The 18,798-nt window shown below is 43.3% G+C and overlaps 1 protein-coding gene across 1 annotated transcript in view; it reads right to left on the bottom strand.

Moving 5' to 3' along the window:
* CSMD1 (CUB and Sushi multiple domains 1) overlaps window positions 1–18,798 on the bottom strand; it is a 1,672,960-nt gene that overhangs the window by 26,392 nt on the left and 1,627,770 nt on the right. Inside the window, exons 57-61 of the mRNA XM_047092364.1 lie at window positions 14,322–14,510; window positions 11,750–11,923; window positions 10,842–11,024; window positions 3,228–3,404; window positions 1,976–2,155 (exon numbers count right to left, since the gene is read on the bottom strand). Of these exons, the coding sequence (XP_046948320.1) occupies window positions 1,976–2,155; window positions 3,228–3,404; window positions 10,842–11,024; window positions 11,750–11,923; window positions 14,322–14,510 (903 nt within the window). The remainder of the gene's footprint in view (window positions 1–1,975; window positions 2,156–3,227; window positions 3,405–10,841; window positions 11,025–11,749; window positions 11,924–14,321; window positions 14,511–18,798) is intronic.

Genomic DNA, 18,798 nt, shown 5'->3' with positions numbered 1-18,798 from the left:
GTACAGACTTCTGGATTTATATATATAGTTGGCAAGCTCTGTGTTTTTTTAACACATAAAGATATAATATGTGAAAGACATAGGCTGTGGATCCATTTGCCGAAAAATTAAAAACCAAGCACTTGCATGGTTAAGAAGATTCTGTGGAACACCACCGCCCAGTGTATTATATCAGCCCTGAGCTGACGGTGGGGCCCCCGAGCAGGGACGCAGTTCTCACAGATGATGAGTGGTTGGCGTGGCCCCAGGTAGCCCCGTTAGAGTCTAGCCATTACCCTGAAGTGCAGGGGGCTGGGGACTGCGATCGACTAATCTTCTTGGAAGATCCAAGAGCTTTCTGGATTTTTCACCCTGGAGGAGGCTTGCCAATGACAGAAGGCAGCAAGAGAAGGGACCCAGGTGTATACTCTCACCTGCATTTTCTTCTGCGTGCTCACACTCAGGCATTCTCACGTCGGAAGACACAGTCACACATGCACAGTCAGCAGTTGGAAATGAGCCTCTCTGTTATCTCTCATCTATTCAGTTTTTTCAACCAATATTTCTTGAGAGTCCACACGTGAGGGGGTAGGGGGGACACGTGCTCTAGACAGGGGATATCAAGTGAGAAGTCCCCTAGGAGGGAACAGTAATGAGCGACGTGGTTTCACAGAATCACGTGAGGAGGTGACTAGCCCCAGACAGGTTCAGAGGGAGAGAGTGGTCTCTTCTGGAAGGGCCTGGTTGCCCACGGAGTTCCTTCCAACTGCACTGGCTGTTCAAAAGAGGAGCAAAAGTCTACAAAAGCATGTGACATCACAGAGACCAGTGCAATTATTGGTCGCTGTCATGAGCACGTCACGTGACTAGATGGCTCCTGACACTAGTCTGTGACTTTCAGTAAACGTTTATCCAGCGCCTGCAACAGACACAGCATTAATGATGGCTGGCGGAAGACAGGAGCCTCTGCGACCCTTACGCACCGGCAGGAGGGAAAACGTGGCCCACCAACAGGCCCGCGTCGGAAGGGAGAGGGAGCCAGGTGGTTGAGCACCCAGCTCTCACGGAGGCCTCACACTGAGCTCTGTGCACGCAAGCCCCAAGACCCATCTGCCTCTCAGAGCCCACTGAAGATGAACGCTTCCTCACCAGCAGTTGCCAGGGTCCAACTCACAACTCCCCCAGAACTGTCCGGGGTCCTAGTCCAACAAAGAGCCAGGCACTGCATTTTTGTTTGGGGCCAGCCCCGCTCAAGCCCCGCTCGTCTCCCTGTGCCCCTCCTGCCCCACTCTGGCCCGGCTGATAAGGAAGCCGGCACGTGCTCTCTCCAGTGCTGGCAGAGGAGCCCTAACCATGCAGATCGCTGTCTTTGGACAACTGTCTCCAGCACCACCGTCTTCTCACTGTCAAAGCCCAGCCCTCAGCTACATCGTTCAAGTCACATCCACTGGCGTCTCCCTGACCTTCTCTCCCTGCAAAGTCCAACCCCCGAGTCATACACCTTTTCTACCGCCTCTATACTTGTAGGGCATCTTCAGACTCAGTGTCCGAATCCCACAGAACATCATGGTACCAACATGGTCCGCCATTATTTGATGATTGGCTTCTCTCTCGAAGTGGAGTTTAAAGTCCTATAATTATTCTTCCCCATCATACCTGCCTTAAGCCTTAATAAATCTGGGGTTAACAATGTTTACCGAGAGAGAGGACATCACCGGGATTCAAAATACAGACTTAAAGGTTGTACCCCATCATTTGAGAGCTGATGTCTCCCCATCTTGGTTTGTACACTGAGCCGTTTACTAACTCTGCTAGTCTGTTTTCCCATCTGTAAAGCTGAGATTAATGTATTAAGAAAATGGCAGTGATTTTACTTGCAAATGAGTCACGAGAATTCCTAGCACATAGAGGACATCATAAATGCTTGCAAATGCAGTGAAATGGAATTCAACAAACGCTTCTGTGTCAGCAAGACCAGAAAGGTAATGACACAGACCTTTGCAGGTGGGTTTGCTGTTATTCCATGTACTGTCTTTGGTACAACGGATGGTGGATGATGTGACAGGTTCCAGGAGATAGCCAGGGTCACACTGATAGCTTACAGTCTTATTGAAGGTGAAATCCGTCCCAAACTGGATGCCATTGGCCAGTGTACCTGGGTCCCCACAGCTTATAACTAATGAGCAGAAGACAAAAAGCATTAGAAAGGTAAAAACAAAAACAAAAGCAAACAGTAAATGAATTCATTATGGTTTCTGTTCATGTTACTCCCCTTATGCTGATATTCAAAATGATTAAGCAGTGGGGCGCTTGGGTGGCTCAGTCAGTTAAGTGTCTGACTCTTGGTCTCGGCTCAGGTCACGATCTCATGGTTCGTGGGTTTGAGCCCCACTTCGGGCTCTGTGCCGACAGCGCAGAACCTGCTTGGGATATTCTTTCTCTCCCTCTCTGTCTCTCCTCCCTGCCCCTCCCATGCTCACTCTCTTTTTCTCCAAATAAATAAAAAATTAAACTTAATGAAAACGAACGAAATTGATTCAGTGGTAAATTGTTACAGCAGTACTGTCCTCTGTTTGCTGACTGGCTGTCGGGACGCTGTGTTTGGAATCGCTTGTTTCTATTCGGTCCTGGTTGGCTGTGGGGATGCCGGCTGCCATCTTTGTCCCGTCCTTAATTATGTACCGTGTGTACTCTCATCACAAGTTAAGGGCAGAGACAAAGGCTGCTATCAGAGAATAAACACTTTTCCTATTTCTCTGCAAACGAGATGTTCTACAGAGAGGACAAACCTTGACTTTTGTTGGCCCCAATTTTCCAACGTCCAACCCACTGGCCGATGAAAGTAGCTTTGGGGGCGCCTGTGTGGCTCGGTTGGTTAAATGTCTGACTTTGGCTCAGGTCATGATCTCACGGTTTGTGAGTTCGAGCCCCACTTCAGTCTCACTGCTGACAGCACAGAGCCTGCTTTAGATTCTCTGTCCCCCTCTCTGCCCTCCCCCTGCTTACACGCATGTAATCTCTCTCTCCCCCCCTCAAAGATAAGTAGACGTTAAAAAGAAGAAAATATTTTCAACCATATAAATAAGAAGGTGAAGAAAGATCTGAAACTGTCTAATAAATAGAGCCATCATATATATGCAGACCTTGTTTTTGCCATGTGTTAAAAAAATCAATAAAGTATTTAACAAATAAATTTTTCTCGGTCAAGTCGGTGACGTCCTTGGGCCCACGTGACAGCTGTTACTAACTTGTACAGTCGGGGGCTGTGCCGGTCCAGGTCCCGTTGGCTGTGCAGTGCCGAATCATTAACCCCGAGGTCTTGTAGCCTTCCCAACAGGCGTAGATGACCGAGCTGGAGAACAGGACGCCGTCACTGCTGACAATCATGCCGTTGGTGGGCGTGCCAGGATTCCCACAGGACACGGCTGTGAGCGACAGTAACACATAAACACAGTGAGCGCCTACCAAAATGATCAATACAAGAGACCAGAGGTTGTCAGTGTCATAGAGGACATGTTTCTTTTTAAGAAAATAGGACCTATTGCTATGAAGATGTTGAATATATATCTTACATTATGATTTGTACCGTTATTTTATCGATGAGTTACAAATGTGAAAATTGTCTTTTCATAGTGTTCTTCCTAAAGTACTTCAAAACACATTAAAAGACGAATTAAAGCACTGAAAATTCCAAGACTTGCTTCTTTGGGATTTCACATGTGTATAATAAAAAAAATTTTTTTTAAAGGATTTTTTTAAAACGATCTATCTGATATCAGCAACTCAGAAGTCACGCCCTTCACGTAATAACTGATTTTTCAGAAATCCAGTCAAATCGGGTCATATTTCACATCTGTAGAATTCATTTTGGAAAACAAGTGATGCCTGAGGAGTATGAGTGAGTACTTAAACTGTCTTGTAAAATGGTCTCCTCATCGTTACCCCATCCAAGGGCGGCTGTTTTAAGTGGCCTTGGACAGGCTGCACTCTGTTTCTCTCTAGATGATCCCAATGCCCGTGTAGGCATTAAGATGCCCCCTAACGATGGCAATAATGAAAGGCTGCGCGACAGTTCTACGCCCGGTGTACCCCCCTCGCCCATTTCTTAGCCCAGAAAGCTCAGTGGCTTCTGGGTGTGTATCATGTGATGGTTTTAACCCTTAATAGGATTTTCTTGACTTTTGTACTTGCGTTTATTTATCACAAAGATTGTGTTTTTTTCTCCTTAGCACTCCCACATGATGCACAGCGGGTAGACATAGAAAGAATATGACCTTTCGTTGGACGCTCACAGCAGAATGTATCCTGAGACCATTTCTGAGAATGGCTGGAATGTTTACAAATGCTCCTTCCTATTTAGTTGTGCCACTTTCAAATCTAGCATTCAGAACAAAGATAGACTCTTTCTAAAAATGTGGATGAAAACAGGGGCACCTGGGTGGCTCAGTCGGTTAAGCATGGGACGTTTGATTTCAGCTCAGGTCATGATCTCACGGTCCATGAGACCGAGCCACACACTTGACTGTGCTGACAGTACAGAGCCTGCTCGGGATTCTCTCTTCCTCTCTCTGCCTTTCCCCTGCTTACACTCTCTCTCAAAGATACACGTATACACTAAAAAAAAAAAAAAAAAAAAAAAAATACAGAAGTAAACGAACTGACTGCAAATCTTACATAGTATAGAAGAGACACTGTAATGGACGTGAAGGGAATCGCCGATCATATTGTGCCGAAAAACATGCTGACCCTGAGGTTGGACTTGATCGTGTCTGACAACTACAAAGCATGCATGCTGGTGCTTCTCTGTCTGTGCCCATGACAGACATGAGTCCACCACAACCCTCTTCCCTAATGGATCTGGTGTGAACTTACAGTCTTTCCTAGCACGGATCTTTCAGCATTTTTCTGGCTGTCATTTGAAATGAGATCTATTTGCCAATAGTGAAGCAGATGATATTTAACATTGAACATCTGAAGCCCAAAAGTCTTGTGATGGCTATACTATCAATCAAAATGTCATGTTGCCAAAAGCCCAGAGGCTGGACTCTTCGAGACAATTACTCATTCATTCCACACATGTTGATCCATCGTTGAATATGTGACATTTGTTGTTTGATGTACCAATGAAAAGCCCGACAGAGAAGAGACTTGTATTGATCCAATTCGTAATTTAGCAAACAAACCAGACAACCATGTTCTTCCATTTTATTCTAACCATAACTACGATTAAAACGTGTAGCAATTTTCAAATGTCACCTGAGAAAGATAATGCTAAAATGGGATGCAAGACACAGGTGAACATATTCGAGCTTAATTTACAGACAGATACGCTGTCAGGGTAAGAATACCTATCATGATAATGACATCCTAATGTTCAGAAAGTCCCTCAAACAGGGGTTCCTGGGTGTTTCGTCATTTAAGAGTCTGACTCACGATGTCAGCTCAGGTTATGATCTTGCAGTCCATGAGTTCGAGCCCTATGTCAGGCTCTCTGGGCTGACAATACAGAGCCTACTTGGGATTCTCTCTCTGTCTGCCCCTCTCCCCCTTCATGCTCTGTCTCTACAATAAAATAATAAATAAATACAATACAATACAATACAATACAATAAAATAAAATAAAATAAAATAAAATTTTAGAAAGTCCCTCAGATAATTGTATCCTGCAAAATCAAATTCACAGTTAACTTTTTTTTCCCCCTGACAAGGACAGTTTCACTGATGGTTATGCCCATGAAAATGAAAAAGAAAAATGAAGATTGGAAGTTAGCCTTAATATGTCTGTGTTTGCATTAATGCCTCCACGACATAGGAGGACCTCCACTGAGGAAAAACAAGAGATGACATTTACAGTCACAGAAGGGAAACAATATATTCTATAAGTAATAAGTTAAAAAAATTTAAATACATCTTTTCTTTTCAGTTACATGTGGTTAATGTGACTCCTTTTGGTAAAAGATCATTTTCTTTTACTTGATTTGTAATACAAGGGCCTTATACTCACTCCAGAAACCGTGTATTGTCTACAGATGCTGGGACTGTTCAGGCAGCACTCTGCATTAGGGACATGGCTGCTAAATCGAGTTAAATAGTGTGGATTTGAATCTTTGCTCATACAACTTAAGTACACATGAGCCATCATCAAATCAAGTTACTGACATGCAGCGTCCTCACTGCAGAATGGGTATAAGAAGGGTAGTTACTCTCACTTTTCATAAGATTAAGCGTGATGCACGCAAAATGCCTAGAAGGCAATCTGACATCTTAGTAGCAGTAGAGGTAGACGGGGTGGCTGATGCTGTTGTTACCTTCATTATAAACATTGTGCTAGCTTGTCTATTACCTGGAAGAAAGGTAGGCTTTATCATCAGCTCCTGGGAAACAGGATTCAGAGTTGCCTAAGGCAACTAAAACCAATGAGGCCGTTATATCTAAGCAACTTCTTACGATACATCCATTTGAAAAGTTTAGTCGATGAGTCTATGATCACAAGCCTGGATGGCTAGCAAAGAAAACATGATCTGAAATGATGGAAATACATTACAAATGTAAGTTCTTTGACACTTAAGAGTTTTCAAAATATTTTTATTTTGTGTTTCATAAACTCTTCTCTTTTTTTTTTTTTTTTTTTTTTACCATTTATTGAAATGCCCCATCAGGCTCTAATGCCTTTAATAGATTCAGAGAAGGTAGTTCATCAGGTGATAGATGGTCTCACCGGATTGAATACAGTCATAGCCAACACTGGCGGAAATGCCAAAGTCACTGGTAACGCCCTTTTCTGTAGAGAATAATATGTTCCCCAAAGGTTTGGCTCTATGATAACAAGTGAGAAAAAATAGCCACAGATTGCCCAGAAAGACTTAAACATGTGTTTGTGGGGGTGTAGGATTAGCCATACATTCCTAGCCATCATTTGTTATTACTGTGAGTGTGAATTACACTCTTACTCACTCAACTTCCCATGATTTCTGGACACCGCAGTTCGGAGGTAGTCAGTTTTGTAGGGCATAGCATGTTTGGGCACTTTTGCCATATTGAAACATTTCAACTTCTTTCTGTACACAGATTTTAATAGCCAAGCTTCTAAGGATTTTATAAGAAACACTTGACTTTCTAACTTTAGATAAACCAAATGCTATTCTAAAAATACTTTGCATGGTCTGACTTAGGTACATTTTGAAGTAAAATCCAATTAAGCTCTCCTAATCAAATAAATGAATTCATTTATGATTCGCTCGAATAGAACCCATGGTGTTATATCACAGCACCAAAGTGAGATTCCTATGGAAAAATATCACTCACTCTTAACTGTTTTAAATTTTTTCACCTTTTAAATGTGCAAAACTAAAGTGCTTATGGTAAACCTGAATAGAATATACAGTCCCAAGTGAATGAGCATTCCTTTTTTTTTTTTTTTTGTAATGTTTATTTATTTCTGAGAGAGAGAGAGATAGAACACAAGCAGAGGAGGGGCAGAGAGAGAGGGAGACACAGAATCTGAAGCGGGCTCCAGGCTCCGAGCTGTCAGCACACAGACCCACACGGGGCTCAAACTCACGAACCTTGAGATCATGACCTGAGCTGAAGTCAGACGCTTAACTGAGTGAGCCACCCAGGTGCCCTGTGAGTGACCATTTTTAAGAGAATATGAAGGCATCTAAGTCAGGTTTGTTCTGCTTTTGGGAGCTGTATTCTCCCAACATATTTGGTTAACTTTTAACCAATAATTTATCAATCATTTTTCTGCCCCACTCTTTCTCTGTCCTTCTAGAACTTCAATTACAAGTATGTTAAACTGCTTGATATTATCCCATAGGAAATTACTAGGCTGTTGTTGTTGTTTTCTCTTTTTCCTTTGTTTTCAGGTTGGATCCTTTTCAGTGAACTGTCTTCATGGTAACTGACCCTTCTGCCATTTTTAATCTGCAAAGCTTATGTAGCAAAGTTTTTATATCAGATACTATAGTTTTCAATCCAGACAATCCCAGAGTTTCCATCAGATTGTTTTTTTATTATTTTCATTTCTTATTAAGATTCCCTCTCTGTTTATGATGCTAACATACTTTAAGTCCCTGCAGATATACTTTTTTAATGTTTATTTATTTATTTTTGAAAGAAAAAGAGGGGGTACATGTGTGCGTGTGAGCGTGCAGGGGAGGGCAGAGAGAGAAAGAGAGAGAGAATCTCAAGCAGGATCTGCACTGTCAGCACAGAGCCAGATGTGGGGCTTGAACTCACAAACCGTGAGATCATGACCTGAGCCCAAATCAAGTGTTGGACCCTTAACTGACTGAGCCACCCAGGTGCCCCAAGTGCATGAAGATATTTTAAATTGATGCTTTAAGTCCTTACGCATTATTTTCAACATTTGGGTCATCTCAGGATCAGATTCTATTTCTATTTGTTTTTTCTTTGCTTGTTCAATTAGGGGTCATGTCATTCTGAGTTACGCATATGTAGTTATTTTTTATTTATGCTGGACATTGTGCACAAAATGATGCATGGATTATGTCCTTCCTTCCAAATGTGCTGGAGTTTGTTCTGGTGGACTTTTAAACTAATTGTACATCCTTTGGGTGTTGCCATCGGTTTCATTCTTTTTTAGAGGAGATCTATTCAGTCTTAGTCCTACCATGTTTTTGCTCTTAGTTCTAGCACGTTACACTTATTTTAGGGAATGGTACATATTCATAATGCATGGGGCTTTCTGGGCATCTGTGAAATGTCCCAAGTGCACAGTAAGAGCTCTGACTGGCCAGATGTCCAGTGTTTCTCAGTAGGGTATGACTTCTAGTATCATGGGTCCACTGTCAACTCTGCAGCAGAAGGTTGTTGTATCAATGGGTCTCACCTGTTCTCATCTGCCTGACCGTGACCCAAGTCACCCAGTGAACATCCACCAGACTTATGGGGCTCTCCCATTTTCAGCCAGCCATTCTCAGATTCCATGTTCTATAAGTTCTGTTTCAGTAGCCTAGAACAATTTCTGTTGCATCACCTCACCAAGCCACCATACCACCTGAGTTCCACTTTCCGACTGTGCAGTAAGAAAAATATACCAGGAGATTATGGGCTCACCTCACGGATTCCTTTTCTCCTATGGAACACAGTCATGCACTGTCTGTTGTTTAATAAGATAAATGTCTCATATATTTTGTTGTTTTATAGTTGTCCCCAGAAAGAAGGCTGGCCTACTGGCATTCAACATGTCATGGAGTAAAGTGGATCTCTTGTTTAATTTTAATAATCTTCAAATATATTCTGGACAGACAATTCCCAGGCGTAGTATAGAGGGAAAAGGTTTAGACGAAGCGTAACGGTAGGTTACGGAAGTCATGTGCAACTTTGAGGTACCATATTATAGAGTAAAAAATACTCTGGTTTGGGTGAGAAAGATGTGCTGTCATGCAGATTGTAATATTCAAATTCTCCAAGAGAGGGGGAAACTGAGAACATTGTGTCTGAGTAACACTGTGTCTACTAATTTAGAGTCACGTACTTTAGCCAATACAGGAAAGTGTCATCCTATAGCTCACAGTGGCAGGTGGCATCCCACCATTACTATTCAATCATATTTGAGTAAAGTCAACTTCTTTAGGGCCTAATCTTAATATTTACAGTAACTCGATATTTACACTAACTTAATATTATGCTAACTTGATTGTGAGAAGGTGATTTGCAATAAAAAAAAATACCTTGGGTTATTATATACACATATCTCTTTACCTAGATATAGTTACTTCTAGGATAATCTATTACTCTGATGAGATTATATGCACACACATATACATGCATACACATATATAAGGTATATATATTCACATATACACGAACATATATAGGATTGCATTTCCTATATGATTTTATGAGATTATAAGTAATAGTCTGATTATATCAATGCATATATATTATTTTCTATTATTCTATATAATACATATAACAAATATATTATTCTATATATTAAATGAGACATGAGCAGATACCAGTGAAGATGGCACAGAGAAAACGAAGATGAAGAAAACTTGGTTTATATTTCTGGTACTGATACTGTTTCAGTTTATTCAAGTCGGTCAAATTATATAGCAAGTGTTTCATTCATGTAAAGATGGATATTTAATTTGTGTCCTCATTTTAGACTCAAACATTAAGTAGCTGAGAAGTTTGTATGAAAAAAAACCCACATTTGGAACATTTAAAGTCTTATCTGTCTGAATTCTAAGTCAGTTACTTTCTGGGCTCTAAACAAACTTGTGATACCACATCCCACCTTGGCTGAAGGCAGGAATCGCCAATACTTGGCACGGTGAGGTATGCATGGTGTTTCTACTGGAATTACCGAGGCATCCTGCCGTGTCCACTTACGCCTCTCAAATACTAACGCAGAGAAAATTCTCCCCAAAATATTATGCACAAAATCAGCCAGGTTCTTTCATAATACCTGCTTTGGACAGGGGCCACCAAGAGACTGGAAATAAGATGCGAAGTGAAGACTATCTCGGCCCGCAGAAGTTACGGTCAGGGATTTACACCCTTCTACTCACTGTTCCTTTTCCTGAGCTGTTCATTACCAGCAACCACACAATGCCACCAAATCCCACAGAGATTATTATCAGAAGATCAGAAACCTCTTCTAGGTTATAAACATTCAAAAGGCAAGGATCCGGGTTAGATGACCTGTTGAGCACTCAGAACACCTCCATACACCCAGCCATGAGTTTGGATGATCCCCTTACACAAGTTGGAGGAAAGTAGTGTAGTGACACAAAGGTTCCACCTCTAGGATGTCTGTGGAAATCACTGGCCATTTTAGAATGAATTACATGGTGCACAGGTTGACTTTCAGGCTTGACCGTACTCACCTTCACAGACGGGCTGCAGTCCTGACCATGAGCCATTGAGCAAACACGTCCGCTCAGGAGAGCCCCTCAGCTGATAACCCATCTCACAGGAGAAACGGAGAAGGCTCTTGGCCTTGAGTTCATCTCCAAGCCGGGATCCATGGGCTGGGGTCCCCGGATCCCCACAAAATCCAGGATCATTTCCTATTGAACGCAGACACAGATGGTAATACAGAATACCGTTAGACTTGTTTACCACAGCTGCTAAGTTTAAGGAGAGTGCAAAGTCACTCAAGCGCATTACAGTCATACTGCATTCTGGAGATCTTCTAAGAAAGACTTTCTCGATTGTAGCACAAAAGTGGAGAACATTAAGAAATTGGTCCTGTGTGAGTAAACAAACTAGCTTATTAAAATGCAGTACGACAACAGTTTATATTCTCTGGAAGAAGTAAAACCCTGGGAATGATGAACGCAGGGATTGTCCACTGGATGCATCAGTACAGATAATGAAAGGGAAATGGGACTAAGTTGTATCGTGTAAGAACCAATCAAATGAGAGGTTTGGTTCTTCTCAATTATGTCCAGAGATGCTGACTCACTGACTTTTATTTATTTACTTAAGAATTACTCATGAAAGAATTAAGATGACGTTGTTTTCAAAGGGGGTCGATGGAATTATCAATTACCGAGACAGGAAAGATGTGGAAGAACTGAAAGGAGGTACGGAGAAGGAATCAAGAATGACCAGGGACAAACTGAGTCCAGGTAGGCAGGCCTCTTGGCCAAGGTGAAAAAGAACTCCCGGGACTCCCACAGGAGGAAATGGGAAGTGACTGGCACTTGAAGGTATCGATGAAGATTGGAGATGACCAGATGGCACACGGGCGTGTCTGTACCATGACACCACATCGTAAGCAATTCCTCACCTGTACAGTGGGGTAGTGCCCCACTCCAGTGACTATCCTCTTGACACACTCTAGTGCTGTTGCCTACAAGATTCCGGCTCCCTTTGCACGCGTAGTGAACTACGGCACCATATGTAAACAGTTCTCCAGTTAGGATAGCATTGGCAGGAACCCCTGGGTGTCCACATGATATAGCTTAGGAAAAAAATTAAAATAAATGATTACATCAGTCCTGTTGAAGTGCTTACGTTGGTAAGTCTCCCATACAGACACCCATACAAACACCACCTATAAAATGAAAAGAACCTAAATATACTGGCAAATGCCTGCAGTGCCCCATAAATGGAAAATCCCATGTTCCAGATGACAGTCCCCCACCTAAATATCCATATATTACTGAACACAAAGAAAGGGTCTGTCAGTGAGTCTTGTTTTAGCTTTGTTTTATCTTAAGGTAGTTTTGCTTAAGATAAAAATTTCCATGTAGGCTTTCAAAGAGAAAGTCACTCTACCTACTTTTTTTCTCCACCTGCCCTTAACTTTATTTAAAAAAAAATCAGTATTATAATATACAAAATGTTACAAGTTACCTAGATTCCTGAAAACTATTTCCATGTAACTCTACAAGTATATGACTATTACTAGGACAATCTTATACTGGCTTCTGGGGAGAAAACTCTGTTGCATCTGTTTACTCTTCCAGTCTGTGGACCCAGGGAGACCCTTTTAACAATTTTCCTTGGAATAGGTGGTGGTCTAACATGTTGAATTAGTAGTAATAATAAATTAGCGATTAACTTTCCCTCAGTATATTCTATACAATAATTTCAGCCTTCCCGTTCATTTCTTTAAAATGATGCCAAGTCAGGCCTATAATCCACTCATAAATTATCCTTAAAGAGGAAAATTCCGGAATCCAGATTAATGCAGGCTAGTGAAGATCTAGCTCTCCTTTTCTGTGAAGTCCCAGCTTCGGATTCACAGTGGACAAATTTTGTGCGGCACACAACTCTGGCAGGACTCAGGCTACAGACAAATTATTCAAAGCCCACTGACGTAACGCCCGAGCGTCACTGCATTTGATCACTGGCAACCCAAAAGTGATATCAACCAGAGAGGTAGATTTAAAAGGCGGAAACACATTAGGCAGCCCCTGAGTCACATTCGCCCTTCTATCGATATGGTCTTACACTGACATCCATTCATTGGTGAACGAGATTCTATCTAGATGGAGTCCTAAAAGGAAGCTAATTGGGGCTGAATTAGGAAACGGTTGGCACGTGACCAGTTCCAGGTGAAATCAGAAGAGAAAAAAAGCAGTTGAAACAATAGCAGTAACGAGAGAGATGAAGCTTAGCAGCTGTAGCCCAACTACAAGCAAATGGCCCCTCGGAGAACCTGTATCCCCAGGCTCATGGTAATTCCGACCGTTAACGACAGCAAGCGGTGGGAACCAGCCACCCAGGAGGATGAGAGTCACTTACAACCTAGTTCCTGGGGACCTGGAGCACACTGGCATCATTACAGAAACTAATGGAAGTCTCACATCAACCGGGGAAGATGCAAAAGAAATGTGTGGGGAGGCAGAGACAGAAAAACGAATTTCTCTGAAAAATTCCCGTGTGTGAAGGCCTAGAAAACCAGAAAGCAGCCGAAATATGATGAAGACTGTAATCAATTTATAGATGCATTTTTGAGCGTGTGAAGCTGTGCATTTGATTTTGAAAGAAGTCACGCTTTCTCCATAGAAATTAATTCTCTCATTACAATTAGAATTCGAGACGAGTTTCCATGTAGATCGGGAGGGTTGTGAGGGACACTGAATTACAGGAAAAACAATCTCCCGGACTAATTTATTCTAAAAATGTACTAAAAACGCTATAATGCAAGAGGTAAGACAGATTATCACTTTTTTTTTTTCAGTAAATTCAATTTAAGGTGTAATTGTCATTTCCCACATCCTCTATGCACATAAAATGAATACGAAGAAGATGACATTTTGGTTTTAAGGACTGTTTTGTTTCCGAATGATTTTTAAAAGGCCAAAAAGACCCCTTTTCCTAAACCGTCAGACTGTTTGAAAAAGAGGATGTCTTTAAGCTAATGGACGATATGGTCTATCAAGTTAAAAGAAGGTAAGACTGAAAGCTATTTGGGGAAAATGTATTCTTGTTCGTCTACGTGGTCTAAAAATACTGATAATGCCGTGAGAGGGGCCACATAACGATGACCTATAATTGCGTCTGCCTAGAAATACCGCCTCCGTTCTCTAGGGCAATACGCTTTCCTCTTAATCATATGGGTCAGGAGGAGGATACGGTCAAGAATCTGTCGTCCTTGCTGTAATAAGCAAACACAGACTCAGGATGAGTCCAACCTTCTGAGGCTGGTGTCAGAATTTGCTTGTGTCCCCTCTCCTTTCGTGACCCTTGAACTTGTCTGAGTTGCATTTTGTGATTTCTGGCCAATCAATAACCATATCATAATAACTTACACAATCTGTAAAGACTTAATTTTTTTTCTTTTCTCTTTTGTTCTGCTCATGGTCTTACAGGGCTCTGTGGCACAAGAATCCAAGATACCCCTCACTTACTCAAACACTTGGGTAAAGACCGATCCCATAAGCCATTCGCCGTACAGGTTAAGGCAGAAGATCCCAACAGGTAGAATCCCTTCTTGCAATGATACATGATACTCATTCCGTATTCGAAACTCTCAGGGAAATTCTGTTGCCCGTGACGAATGGCGTTTTCCACAAAGCCTGGATCTGAGCAGTTCACCACTAGGGGAAAAAGAAAAAGTTACACATCATTTAGATACACTGATAAGCAAAACAGATCTGCAAAGAGGCCCCACTCATCATTTTAGAAAGGCTGGAAGATGACACCATCACAGCTGAGGTTTATCATAAATGTTCTTCCCTTGACAGATTCTACTTACTGCTGGGGGCCAATATGCTTCAAAAACTGTCAAGCAATGTACCTGCTACTACGGCAGTTTTTACAACATGAGACCGATTCCCTGTATTTATTTCCTAATAACAGACTTCTTCAATATAAAGCCTAAAAATGGTTTTCTTGGTTAAGATTTTAGGTCAGGAAAATGGTAAAACAGAACCCGCCGAAATTAGTTTAGTTTAAATATTCTTACTCGCGTGTAATGGTTCAGGACAGTCGGTGACACACTAATCCCTCCCCCCCGCCCCCTGCCTGCATTAATTAATGCTTCAATATGTGTGCCTAAAGTAATTTCTGCTATATGTGGAATGCAAACAAAAATGACAATTCTCCCATCAACGCTTAATAGAAATGTAAATCAAGCCAGCCTCTGATTTCAGCCTCTTCCCCCTTTAGAAACAGCCCCGCAGTGAAACAGTCCGCTGTGGCACTCAGGACACGCTCTGGTTAATCCGAATGGCACTCTATTAGCCTGAATGCCTGTTGGCATCTGTAAGGGAATTAGCAATGTGCTTTCGCAGGTGCAGAGGAAAAGAAAGAACCCCTGATTATCTCAGGCTTTGACCCACCACCCCAGTGAATGACACAGCTGCCGTGAAAGCTGCACTCTCTCCAGATATTTCTGGCTCAGAAAGGGGCTGTTGAACTAATTCTCAGGCGGTCGGTGCACGTCACGGGTCCCAGTGCCTGGGGGCAAAGCCTTTCCTTATCTGTGCCTTTGATTTCCGCTTGGTAGTAAGCAAGGAGGAGGGCAGAATGGACAATTACAAAGACCCCTTTGAGTGCCGTCACATCGTAGTCTATGCTTTTTAGAACAGTCCTGAGTTGACAGAAGAAAGATTCAAGTTCTCCTGAGCCAAAAAAGCCCGTGTGTACGGAGCACGGCAAACACCGCACGCTAAAACGATAACCGGACCCACTGACATAGCGGGGATTACCCGCCTGGAGAAAGCCTAACGTACTAGAAAGACTGATGATTTTTATAACCCGGCGTTTCGAGTTGTGTGTCCAGCCCAGGAGACAGAGACAGTTTGCTAGCGATACACCTTCATAAGCAGCAAAGTGCTTCCTTGGCCGGCATGCCGCAGGCACCCTGTGTTCCCGTTCCTGTCCACGTTCCTCTCGGCAGCCAGTCCGAAACATGGCATCGGGGCCTTCCGTCGTGGACGGAGCGAGCCAGGTCCCGGACGCCTCCTCCAGGACACCCAGCAGATCCCCAGTGCTTCACAGGACTCCGCGCGCCCTGGTTGAACTCCTACTTTTCTCTTCTGTACTTTCGTGTTCTGCCCCGGCTTTCTTTGGTATAGGCCAATCGCGTGGTGGATGAGAAACAGGAAATGTACAGAGCAACTGTCATGCAGGGTCCAGAGCTCAACAGAAGGACCCAGCTGGAGATGAGAACACGGAGAAGAGGGAGGCCATTGGCAGAGAGGTAGTCATTAGTGACGCTGAGATCCCAACTGCCTCCTTCTCTCTGCAGGCCAAGGGATGGGCTGTTGTCTGAGTTCCTCCGTGGTCAGAGGACGAGGATTTAGATTACTCGACTTCCATGCCCAACGGCTTTGAAACCCTGGGCTTGGTTTCTCCCCGATGGCCCCTCTTGCCCATGCGGAGGAGAGACAGGAGTGCCCTCATTACCAGCAGCCACTGTGGGACTTGGGCTGCACAGAATCATCTAGAAGGAGCACCGGAGTGCTGAGTCCCAGGCACCTTCCCTTTCTTTCACCCACTTCAGCACCCTTCAAAGGTGCTTCAATTTACAAAGAAGTAAAAATGCTTCACAATGATCAACGTTGCCTGCGCGCCAATGGGGAAAACTGAATTGTTCCTTACGTTGGAAGAGTTACGTCTACAAAACCCTAAATCTGCTCGTGCATTTCTTCGGTCTTGTCCTATCACATCATTCCTGGGCAGCTGCAGTCAGACACATCCATTTCCATTCCTTCCGATTTATTTCGGAGGCTCCGGTAGGAGATTCCGCTGCGTATCTCTGCTGGGGGTAGGAATAACTTGGTTTAGCAGTCTGTGCCACAGGGGGCTCTGAGATGGTCCGTGCCGCGGTCGCACGAGGGTGTGCTTGGCCACATGGAAGGTGGGCTGCCCGCTGGAAGAATTCGCGGGTGTCCGCGAACAGCTCTTCCATCCGGGTCCTTCCTCCACTTTTGCACGGGATCCCCGTCTCGGGGTCCCATGGGCCCAGGCCCACGTGAGTGGCAACCGTGAGCTGTCAGCAGGGTGGAGGGGATCAAATTCCTTCAATGTTCTCCTCACGAGTGAAATGACCCACGGGGTTGGTGAAGGCCAGCCAGACCTGCTGCAAAGACCTGACCTTCTATGTTTGCCACGTGGAGCCCAGGAGAGGGTAACACCCGGGAGAGAAATCAGTATCTCACGGTGGAGCTCTTCATCTGGTCTTAAGCTGTCACTAACCAACACACCGGGAGCCAAGATGTGGACTTGAGGTCCAGGTATTAAAACGTGATGCAGAACTAAATTCCATCAGCTAGAAGGAACGAGATGCCCTAGACGCCGGCCCGGCAGGGAGGAGTTCAAGAGGGGGCACCAAGTGTGTTCCCTGGGGACCCTTGGGTGTGTCAGAGGGCAAGGGAAGACATTAATACAATGATCAGTGGCACGCCTGAGGTCACAAGGATGGTCACTCTAGAACTAAGTAAGGATTAGGGCTCCTGATTACCTGTCCAGTAAAGCATATTTATAAAAATGCATGAGTATTTCTTGATAACATGAATCCCAAAGGGATCCCCTCCACTGTCTTTTTTTGTTTTTTGTTTTTTGGAGAATAACTGCTATAAATTTTAGCTTCCAAAAATTCTGTAGAGGCTACGTATGGAGCCTCTTCTCTACACACAATCTTTATTCTTGGAGAAGTTATCTGGAAAAATATTTGAGCAACATAGAGAGACAAAAAACATTGCACATCCAGGGTGTCTGGGTGGCTCAGTTGGTTAAGCTTCCGACTTGGGCTCAGGTAGGTTCGAGCCCCGCGTCGGGCTCTGTGCTGACAGCTAGGAGCCTGGAGCCTGCTTCCGACTCTATGTCTTCCTCTCTTTCTGCCCCTCCCCCACCATGCTCTGTCTCTTTCTGTCTCTCAAAAATGAATGTTAAAAAAAAATTTACAAATAGCACATCCTATGATTTCCACTTTTCAACGTGTATTCTCTTTCAAACTGTTTTGAGTAGTAACGGTCCATTTTATCCAACATTGCCCTAAATCTGCTCGTGCATTCTTTCTGTCCTGTCCTATTGAATCAGTCCTAAACAGCTGCAGTCAGACACAAATATTGCCCTCATCTGAATATTGAGTGCATAGATAACCTGAGCAATGAAATATTGTAATGCCAGTTTTTGAAACATGATTTGCTAATTGTTGGATCCAACGTATTCCACCTTCAGTCTCTAAGAGCGATTCACTTTCCCTTGACGTGCTTCAAACTGTAGGACCCTGCAAAGCACTCAGCCTCTCAATCCTGTTCCGTCCAGACCAGTGTGGTCATGTGCCTGTGCACTGTCTCATTAGACGCCACCTCATTAACCGGCCCTAGTTTGTCGTGTGCTGGAATCAATATCCGCCCCACGTTCTTGATTCTGTACATAAACCCCAAAGCAATCACCATGTTTTCGTGTAAAACCTCTCTGATGATGGAAAATATGACAGATTTCTCCAGCTGTTCAAAACTAGAAACTAGACCGTTCGCTTCTTCCAGGTCGTGGGAAAATAAAGAAAAAGGCACCATGAGAACGTGCCACGGTCACTAATAGCGGGGACCTGGGTGGTCTGGACAGTGAAACTCCTAAAATACTTTGCTAGGTTTGTTACGGATTTGATTCCACCCTGTTATTTGGCTGGGGCAATCTCTGAAGACTTCAGTTGCTTCTGAATTGAATAATGGAATTCTGAATTCCGTCTCCGGTTCTCAGAAACAATTTTCATAATACATTCTTCTATTAAACACAAGAGATTTCTTTGTAGGCTTCTTATATCACTTGTCCGTTTATTAAAATTTATTAAGTAGCGATCAATATAAAGATTATAAGCCTTTACTTGGCAGGTGTCTGAGACGATTATAACAGCACCATGCAATTTAACCTCTA

Source organism: Lynx rufus, unplaced genomic scaffold, assembly GCF_022079265.1.
Source record: "Lynx rufus isolate CCGP_SWC_20201006 ecotype Redwood Valley unplaced genomic scaffold, mLynRuf1.p SCAF_3, whole genome shotgun sequence".
Classification (NCBI taxonomy): domain Eukaryota; kingdom Metazoa; phylum Chordata; class Mammalia; order Carnivora; family Felidae; genus Lynx; species Lynx rufus.
This window is presented reverse-complemented; position numbering and strand designations above follow the sequence as displayed.